This window comes from Lactuca virosa, chromosome 4 (genome assembly GCF_052849685.1).
Source record: "Lactuca virosa cultivar CGN04683 chromosome 4, Lactuca_virosa_CGN04683_v6, whole genome shotgun sequence".
Lineage (NCBI taxonomy): Eukaryota > Viridiplantae > Streptophyta > Magnoliopsida > Asterales > Asteraceae > Lactuca > Lactuca virosa.
The window spans coordinates 219,797,661-219,808,440 of NC_136429.1; the positions used below are offsets into that span (position 1 = coordinate 219,797,661).

The 10,780-nt window shown below is 31.9% G+C and overlaps 1 protein-coding gene and 1 pseudogene across 2 annotated transcripts; both read right to left on the reverse strand.

The window, feature by feature from the left end:
* Window positions 1-763: 763 nt before the first annotated feature.
* On the reverse strand, window positions 764-4,650 carry LOC145168729 (LRR receptor-like serine/threonine-protein kinase IOS1). The gene is made up of 11 exons (XM_079087451.1): window positions 4,223-4,650; window positions 3,991-4,129; window positions 3,834-3,905; window positions 3,662-3,733; window positions 3,491-3,571; window positions 3,232-3,401; window positions 2,903-3,111; window positions 2,267-2,393; window positions 1,743-1,805; window positions 1,461-1,650; window positions 764-1,256 (listed from the first exon to the last, which is right to left on the reverse strand). Exons 1-11 carry the CDS (start codon window positions 4,575-4,577, stop codon window positions 878-880), a joined length of 1,857 nt encoding a protein of 618 aa, XP_078943577.1. The 5' UTR covers window positions 4,578-4,650; the 3' UTR covers window positions 764-877.
* Window positions 4,651-5,132: 482 nt separating this feature from the next.
* On the reverse strand, window positions 5,133-5,900 carry LOC145105618 (putative leucine-rich repeat receptor-like protein kinase At2g19210 pseudogene; annotated as a pseudogene). The gene is made up of 2 exons (XR_013707372.1): window positions 5,798-5,900; window positions 5,133-5,716 (listed from the first exon to the last, which is right to left on the reverse strand). The product of XR_013707372.1 is annotated as a putative leucine-rich repeat receptor-like protein kinase At2g19210 pseudogene (transcript).
* Between the last annotated feature and the right edge of the window lie 4,880 nt (window positions 5,901-10,780).

The window sequence follows — 10,780 nt, forward strand, 5'->3', positions numbered from 1 at the left end:
AGGCTCTGATACCAAATGTTAGATATCAGGCCCTTCTTTGTGCATCAACATAACCGATGTACACCTCTGTTAAAAGTGAGTAATACAAAGTGAAAGGATGAAAACAATTGAGACTCAACAAACGGCTGCACTTCATCTATTCAGAAAAATAAAGAAAAGGCTTTTTATATAGCCTACAAAACCTACTGGACCCAAACAACAATAAGAACATCTCTTACTTCATTGATTCGAAGCTCTAACACATCAAACGACCTCCTTTATTTGGACAACCCCTTCTTATTTGAATGATTTGTGAAATTTAAAGAATTTTAAATATTTTTCATCATTTTTTTAATCTTGCATTTTTGGTTTTGGTATTCATGTATTGCCTTTGATCATTCTTTTCAGCATCTAGGGACTACCCTTCTGAGCATATCTCTCTCCCTATGTTCATACTCGGTGATCTCTCTCTCTCTCTCTCTCTCTCTCTCTCTCTCTCTCTCTCTCTCTCTCTCTCTCACTGTAAAATTGTTAGTATTATCGTATTGTCATAGAAGATAGCTGCAAATTTCTATATCCAGACGTTGAATTGTAAGCCCTAGGTGTTACTTTTCAGATGAGATTCAATTTGCATCGACTGTTGACTACCTATTTAATTATTACAACGTAGTAGAAAACTTGAATCTTTTTGGTAAAATTCGTGAGTTACATATTCAGAAAGTAATACCCGGTGATTGATCATTTGATCACTTTAATTTGTTCCTTTCACAAGTCTGATAAACCCTACATATTTTGATACTTTTATTGTCATGAGCTAATATATATCAGTTACAAATGATCTTTAAAAAAGCATTTTCGCATAACAAATGTGTGTTTAATTCAACATCTATGATTTGTATCAAGTTGCATTCTCCAAAGTAAGAGATATGATTCCTGTCAAATTTTCTGGTTTGCACTCCTGAAGAGTTTCCAAACAATCACTTAAACCCATAACCACTTCCTTCATGGTTGGTCGTCTGTTGGGCATGTCATCAACACAAGTCAGTGCCAATTCTACTGCCTTCCCTGCTGAGTTGATGTCAAATTCTCCTTGTAACCTAGGATCAATCAGGCTTTTTACATTCCCATCTGAGAGCTTTAAATTAACCCATCGACTTATATGTTTGTTGTCATTATCATATCTGGCTATTGCTGGTCGTCCTGTAATTATCACCATAAGCACAACCCCAAAACTATAAACATCACTTTTCTCGGTCAATCTGTATGACGACTGATACCTGCAAGCCAGATTAATTCATATTATATTTAAGCAAAAGATCCAAGGAAAACATAAAACTTGAAGAAAGCAGTACACCAGTCACACGTACAATTATGTTATATTTTAAAAAATCGTTGGAGATAGCAGTTAAAAAAATCAAATTCAAAGGATTCAAGAAAAACTTAAATATGAGTTATTATAGATAAGATTCGGAAAAACTTACTCAGGGTCAAGATACCCAGGAGTGCCAGCAACTAATGTTGAAATATGCGTAGCACCTTCTGTCGGAAAAGCTCTGGATAACCCGAAGTCTGCTAGTTTCGCTTGAAACTTTTCGTTCAGTAAGATGTTGGTACACTTAACATCTCTATGGACTATAGGCGGCGTGCAACCATGATGAAGATACTCTAGACCTAAAATAGAACCCATGTGGTTGCTAATCATTATGATTATAGAAGCCAAAATTAAATGCAATTAAGTAGATTCTAAGGATTTGCTTACTAACCACATGCAACATCACATGCTATTTGTAGTCTTTTTTCCCAACTTAAGACGCTTAAACTTGAATCTGCTCAAGCCATTTCAAATATATATATATATATATATATATATATATATATATATATATATATATATATATATATATATATATATATATATATATATATATATATATGTATGTATGTATGTATGTATGTATGTATGTATGTATGTATGTATGTATGTATGTATGTATGTACTCTCTCCGTCCCAAAATTATTGTCCACAGACAAAAAAACACACAAATTAAATAAACATTAATTATCACGAACTTTATACAATAAAATAACAGTTTTGTACTTACTTTGTATTTAATGTTCAATTAAATGGTTAGTTGGTTAAGTAATAATGAGAGATATTTTGGTAAAAATGTTTTTTATTTTTAGAAGTAGATTATTATTTTGGGACAAACCAAAAAGAAAAAATAAATATAATTTTGGGATAGAGAGAAGTATAAATTAAAGATGAAATGTGATGAATAACAAATACCGAATAAATGGTTTTCTAAGTTCCCATTAGCTATGTAATCATAGATAATTCCCTTGTGGTTGCCTTCATTGCAATACCCAACGAGCGTAGTCAAGTTTTTATGATGAACACTCATGAGAAGATTGGCCTGTTCATAAGAGAACTTGTTCAATTTCCATGCAACTTTCACTGCAAAAATTTTGTTGTTGGTTTTCATTTTAAGCATCTAATTTATGTGTGTGTGCTCGTGTTTGTGTTGTGTATGTATGTATGTATGTGTATGTATGTTTGAAATTTGCTTTAATTGTTGTTATCGATATGATTAAGAAAGAGTATGCTTTTTTGTGAAGTAAAAATGTTCCCGTAATTAAGTTGTTGGTTGCAACTATGGATGATAGATCCAGGAGTGTCTTGTTATTTTGGCTAAAAATAAGTTATTCAAGGTGGGTCATGGTTCAAGATCAAGGAATGTCTTGTTATGATTAAAAACAATTTGTTGGTTGCAACTATGAATGATACTCTCCGTAGTGATGCTTTATTGGATTGATGAATGATTTGAAAAGATCTTGGAAAAGTTGAAATTTGATTTTGATTGTGTTCTTTAATTTGATCCAACGATATATATGTGTGGTCCCCACTCTATGAACCGAACATTACCTCGGCCTGAAATTCTTTGTCCCCTTGTTGAGATGATGCAGAAAGCATCTTAACAGCAACTTGAACATCACCGATATAACCATGGTAAACTTCACCAAATCCTCCTTTCCCAATAACAACTTTGAAGTTGTCAGTGATGCTCTTTATCTCTGAGTATGTGAACTTTTGTCTTTTTATCTCCAACCCATCGGTGCTTGTTTTGCTTTTGTCTGCATGCAAATTACTTTGACAAATTAAACCTGTCCGTATTTCGTGCAATTGTGACTTTTAATTAAAAATATATTTTGTACAAGGTTATTGTATGAAATTGAATAGTTTCTCGATCATACCTTGAGCTTTTTGTTTATTAATTATCCATATGGTGGTGATTGCAGTCAGGATCACAAAGAGAGAAACAACCGTTGCTATTACTGGAACAATGAATTTTTTATCCTTCTTGTTTTTGCAACGATTCATCACACAAGAACTTGCATCTTCATCTGTACTCTGACCATCGAAACTGATTTTGAGGCATAAATGTTAAATTCTGAAAACAGTGATTAATAGTATAAAAATTCCAGTCATCGCACGTGGAAATTAGTAACAAACCTTATTGACAATGATCCGTTCTTTGACTTTGCTAGAAGCTCCTCTGGAATCGGCCCAATAAAATTGTTTCCTCTTAAATTGCTATAACAAACAGTAACCAACATTAATTTATTAATAATTCCAAGCAACAAGATTTCTGATGCATGCTAGTTCGAGGGTTAGATAACTTACAGGACTTTCAAGAATTTCATTCCAGACAGAAAATCAGGCACAGTTCCTGTCAAGTTATTGTTGGACAAATCCCTGAAATACGAATAAAGAAAATGGCACATACAGTTTTAGGAATTAACTTTTGTAAATACTTTATTTTAATACATCTTGCTGAAAAGAGTGTTTGACTTACAAGGTTTCTATCATTGTGAGATAAGAAAATCCACGATCTATTTTTCCTTTAATTCCACTTGTAGACAAGTTCCTGATTCACATTATTAAACGGTAAATAAATAATATCAAGAAGGGAAAAACCGTAACTTTCAAGAGTCATGAAATTGTATGCATACAAGAATGTGATCCTAGACATCTCCGTATCATTGTAGCTGCATCTGAGACCATCCCAAACAAATTCCTGTGGTGCACATGGATCTCCTTGCCAATTTCTGGTTACTCTGTAATAAGATTTAATGCTTCCTATTGCAGCAACTAATATCGAATGTAATGAAAAGAGAAAAGAACATGAGCTGCGTCAAGTAATATTGATTATTATAAATAATATATGAAAGATTGTAGACATACCATCATGGTGATCTGTTTGCCTTTGTGGGAGCTGCTTTAATACATAAAGCTCAAGAGCGTTGATGATGGGTGGAAGAGTTGAATTTTTTGTTTTATTTATTATGAGTGTATATCTTGGTGCTATCGTTTCAGGCACTGTGCTATAAATACTGGCTGCGTTCAGATATATCGGAGAGAAAGGTCCATATGTGAGATTCCCGTTGAGATAAATGTTGAATTCTCTGGTCTGGTTTTCTTTCAGTAATTCAACCTCAGCAAAGTGCATGTAAATGAAAAATTTATCGTTGGTATTGAAAGGATCCCACTCTATTATAAATGGATCATTAGGGTTTCTTGGCGTGGCAGCAGAATTCATAACCTCTGATGGCGGGTCAAAGACGTTCAACAACCCTACAGACACTTGTTCCCGAGTGTATAAGAAAGTACTATCAGACCAATTAATTGGACTCCATACTCGATCATACTTGTCATTGCTATACCTAAAGCCGAGAAACAAGAAAAACAAAGTTACAACTTGAATGGTGGTAAAAAAATTAGAGTAAATTACACGAATGGTCCTTATGGTTTAGGGTAATTAGCATTTTCGTCCCTAACTGATTTTTTTAATTCGGAAGGTCTCTACTATTTGTTTTCGTTACGCAATTGGTCCTTGTCTAAAAGGAGTATTATGCCCTTATTTAAATAAATTAAAATAGTCTTTTAGGTAAGATAAGTTGAGGTTGGGTGGGGTTGGGGGTGTGTCTTTATTTAAATAAATTAAAAAATCAATAACAAAATAGTCTTTTTAGGTACGACAGGGACCAAGCGCGCAACAAAAACAAATAATAGAGACCTACCGAGTTAAAGAAATAAGTTAGAAACCAAACGCGTAAATTACCCCAAACCATAGGGACCTAATTTACTTTAAAAATTAGTTTTTTTTATAGAAAACATTGTATAAATTTGACCTGACTGTTCCAAGTGTGGTTCCTAAATTTGCACGTGCATAAAGGTATAATGATCCAAAATCGGTTTCTTTATACATGTCGCCTGCTACAAGCCGTAGTTCTATGGCTGATATGAAAGGAGTCCCACGACCTATATTTACCAGACAAAGATGAATGTAATCTGTTGATGAGACATGTATGATCTCCATTTTTATTGGTTGAGATGACGAATTGAATTTCATGGTATCCCAGTATTCAGTTCCAAGATAAACATCGAATTCTGGAAGTTGACCCTTCAAGTCATAATTCCCATACATAAAGCTTGCCCTTATGAGATACCTGTTACCCTTTCCTTGGGTTGGGTTTAGGGTGTAGCAGTTTCTGGTGTTTTGTGGAAAACTTGTGAGGGTGGTAGCATGTTTATAAATGTCTAACGAGTTATATGCGGGCATTATGCTATGAATTTCGCCACTATCTCTGAATTCAGCATCGGATATGTAGTTTATGCCTGTTACATTATCGGTGTATGTTAACCCTTTGGCAATCCCACAGTCTATGCTGATGAAGCCTGCAATGGGAGGGGAAAAGAGGTTGATCAAGAGTTTATATAATTAATTAATTAGTATTTAGAGAAATAATGCTTTCGTACCTGATTGATCATTCTGGGCATGAACCAATACACCAAGAAGAACCAATATTGTAACAAGAGATTGGAACTTCATTTCTATACCAAGACATTACATTGAAGTTATGGTAACACCTTAATTATACATGACGCCAATTGACTTTTGAGGCGTTTGGGTGTGCAAATTGACTTTTGAGACTTTTGAGGTTTTAGTTTTTGGTGGATTGAACAATTTCTAAACATTTAACTATTACGGTGTCATATAATCAATTTAGAACCAGATTCAAAACAAATAACCCTACTAAGACAAAATTTACTATATATTAGATTACTATAAATTACTAAATTGATATTTATATTTTGACTGAATTTTATTAACAGCAATTATTGGTATTACAAATGACATTAAAAGGAACTTTCGTTCTAATGAACAGTGTTTCCAAATTTTATTTTCCCACGCTTATCTTTATAAAAATATCATTTTTAGTCTTTCAACTTTAAACTTTATAAAATTTCAATTTCATCCGTTCTATTTTTTAAAGTTTTGTGTTTAACCCTGTAGTATATACAATTAACATCTCTAAACTTTGTAAAATATCATTTTGATCTTCTCGGATTTTAACTTTGTAAAATGTCACTTTCACATTTTTGACTTTCTAACCTTTCGTATTTATCTGAACCACCGAGAGTTTAGTAAGTGGTATCTACTTTTATTAATACAATCGTTAAAATTCAATTTAGAAAACGGATTGGATTGGCGCTACAACGCACGGTGGGCAAATTACTAGTTCCATTTAAAACTCATTGATAAATAACATGTAAAAGGTATATTATAATGGACAGAAAATAATTTTTTATATCTTAAATTTAAAATATAAACGATATAATGATATATTGGAATGTTTATTGTGGTTATCTTATTTATTATTATTTTTAATAATCAAAACTAATCACATATAATAATATTTGATTGCCTGAACATTATAACTTTAAATAATTTTCATATTTTAAATTTAAGTAATTCAATGTGCCTTGATTTATTAAATCTTTATATATGTCAAAATTTGCGCGACTAAAAAAACATCACTAAATAATATCTTCTACAAATTATCTATTAATTTCTATTATTTAATAACTGATATAAAATAATTTAGAGTTTCTAGTTTTGTTAGCAAGTAGGTGGGGCAATTTTCCTTCTCAATCCTTCTTGTACGCTACACTTTTTTTTTTTAGGCAAATCTAACCTCCTCCTATAAACTACACCTTAAATCCACCTATGTCCACGACGGGACTTGAACCCTCAACCCCAAGGAGGTAGGGCAACACCGGATACCGCTAGGTACACGGTGGTCCTAAAACTGAGCTTGCGTCAACGATGGTTTAAAATTCTTTCCAATGGGGTTAAGTTGCTCAAGTCAAGTTTCTTAGAGTGGTTGACCATCATTATCTTAACTATTTTCAACCATGTTATTTGATTAATAAAACTGTGGAATATTTCGTTTCAATTTGGAGTGAAACACGGTGTAATTTCTAGATGATATGATACTGTATATTGGATTTAGTCAAACATGGTGTAATTGGAGCTCAAGTTGCCTCTTTTCTATCTAGGGCAGACACAAGATTTTATAGTAGGTGTGACACAAAAATTAATTCACTATGATGGTAATTGGGGATATATTCTATTATAATTTAGTTCTTTTGTCAACAGCATATAAATACGTTTAAATGAAAAAAAGACTTTAAAAACATTTTTAATGTATAAAAATATATAAATATGTTTTTCATATATATTTATTAAATTTATATGTATTTTTTACGTATAAATACGTTTTTATATGTATAAATATGTATTTAAAATATATTTATATATGCATTTATTTAATAATATTAATAATAACAATTTTAAAAAATAATATATTTATTTGAGTTTTCAATAAAAAATAAAAATAAGAATAATAGATTTTGCAGAAAAGTCTCAATATTTTAGGTCTTTTTATGAAATAGTCACAAATTAATTTGTTACATGTTGAACCATAAAAAATGGTCAGAATGCAACCTTTAACCGGTTTTTAAAACTTTTTTGTGAAAAATAATAATAATTTGAAACCGTTTTGTAAACTAACCAAAAATATTAGAATCTTTCTAAAGATTTCCCTAAAATCAAATGATTATGTTAAATTATATTTTTGTTTGAACTATGAAAAACAATAATAAAACTAACTAGGGGACTTAGGTAGCAACTATTCATTGTACAATAATGAAATGTTGACTTTTTTTAGATCAAGTTCTTAATTTTTTAAATAGAAAGTTTATGTATTTTACCTATGAGGTAACTTGACACCAACTATTTATAGGTCTTAAGATTGAATTTATATATTGTGGATACTAAATAAGTAAATATGTCACCCAAGGTTTATTGTCCATCTTTTGACCTTTTAAAAAAAATCCAAAACGAACAAGATTAAAAAATCTCAAACGAACAAGATTGAAACATATGTAATACATATGTACGTATATGTGGGTAATGTGCATGGAAGAAACTACATGAGGAGAACAGTACCAAATGGTACATTAAAATGAAAACTGAATATAAAAATAACAAATAAAAAGAAATTGAATGTAAAAATGAAAAAGAAAATTGTTGAGAGGAAGAGTTAAACCAGTGACCTACTTAAAGAGGTAAACTTTACCTTACAACTTAGACCAACTCAGGCTTATTAACTTTTGATTAAATTTATGAACTGTAATAATAATATACTCGTTTTTTTATAGGTGCACACTAACAATTTTTTTTTTACATTAATAGGAAAAAATCCAATAGTTGTCGGTGCAACACTGTGCACCACCACAGGTCCGCCCTTGCTTCCATCGCATGTTTGGGTAGTTGTTCATGGGTCACTTACCAATGATTTTCAATTCTTTCGGAGTTCGTCAAGAGGATCCATTATCATTGTTGTATTGATTTCGACAACTGACTGTCAAAATATTGCTATAAAAGAAACGATTGGCATCAATATCTTGTTGGGTTATGATGATTATTAAAGCACAAAGCAACAAAAGCATGTCATCTATAAAAAAAAAACTTAGTCTTCATATTCCATCATTGATCTTGTTCTAGTGACCTTTAAGTAACATAAATAACAAAAAGAGTTATATATTAAATACCCTTGTAGCCTTTGATCAAACGTCATTTTGGTGTACTTTAGATGATCTAGACTCTAAAGTAGAGTTGCTCTAATGAAGTCGCACCCCAAGAAAATGATCTAGCAATGATTGACAAAACTCCTTTTTTGAATGTCAAAATTGTAAGCTCCAAGTAGACGGGAAGGACTGTCGATCTGCACCATAAAGCCTTGGAAAAAGGTGTAAGAAAAATAGATATGGATCAAAGGAAGGATTAAACCATAAGAGAGAGGAGAGACCGACCTTATATAAGGGACAACCCCCTCTATGGTTTTATCTCTTTACCTAGTTTCTAATTAACTGACCCCTAACTTTTTTCAATTAATAAAATAACTCCTTTATCTTTCTATTTTGTCAAATTAGCTTAGATCATATCATGTGTGTAACCCAAAATAACCCTGCTAATTATAGAAATTTACGAACATTATATGACCATTAACATATTTTTAAAAGTCTCTCACTTGCACATGTGACAACAACTTCATAGTTCTTCTTTCGTTACCCTAACAAGGTGTCCATCATCCAAGACTATAACTATACTCATAACCTAGATCTATAAATAGTCATTACTAACTGATCAAATATTAATTTGTTCTATGATATTCTTATGAACGTAAGACATGGGTGTGTATCAATCAAACTGTAACATCCAAAATTTCAATCCAAAATTTTCATTTTTAAAGTAAGATCAAATATCCAAAACCCATCCTTTAAATACATAACATTATAACCATTTGTTTCAAAACCATAAATCATAATGTTGAACCTTCGTTAAATCATAAAAAATAGAGGATCTCAAAATAACAATATAACACCGATGCGAATGTCCAGTTATGTTGTGCCCTTCCTTTCCATGGCTAAACAACCTGAAAACATTAAACTAAACAATGTAAGCATAAAACTTAGTGGGTTCCCGAGTATGCCACACATTCCACTACACATATAAAGTATACCACATAATGCTTCACAACCTTGCATCGTTATTCCAGACGCACAGTCTCATACTATTTTGTCAACACCTAAAGATTCAGAGCCTCATATTGATCTGTCAGACTCAAAGTCTCACACTAGTCCGTCAACATACCATACAAGTCATAAGAACAAATCACACAATGAGGAAAACAATAAATAAAGACTATGTTAGACTAATCACACATCTGTACTCCAATAGTACTGTCAACCATCATACAAACTATACCAAAGTTTATGCTAATATTAATGAGTCACCTTATGAATGCATAGTCATACGTAGTCGACAATAAGATAGATAGTCTAACAGATGATCTTACCCTAAGGCAACAAATCAGAAAACAACCACACCATAAGGTCAAATTGAGAGTTCTAAGGCTATCTGATTTTAAATACGTTCAACCCCTAAGGAATACCCTCATTACCTAGCAATATTAACACAATACTATTCTAGTCTATCAGATAATTATATACTAAAATCACACATACATCCTACTACAGACTGAACATATACTATTACACATAGCATAGTGAGAAAACTCAACTGAATCCAACAACCACAATCTTAACAGTAGTCTCCTATGATAAAACAGTTAACACAAACCACCTAATACCAACTAGAGGCCAAACCTTAGTCTAATACTAAAATACATCAAAGTTTGACTAAAAAGAAAACGCGTTAAAATTCAAAGGTTAACGGTCAAAGTGAAATTTAAAATCAACGCCACTTCCACTACACAACAAGATATTCATGACTAAACTCTGGAGATGCGTCGCGACTCATAACATGTGCATCGTATCCAAGGCCAAAACAACCTCTTTGGCTAAGCTCTTAATCCTTTATGTCAAATGCTC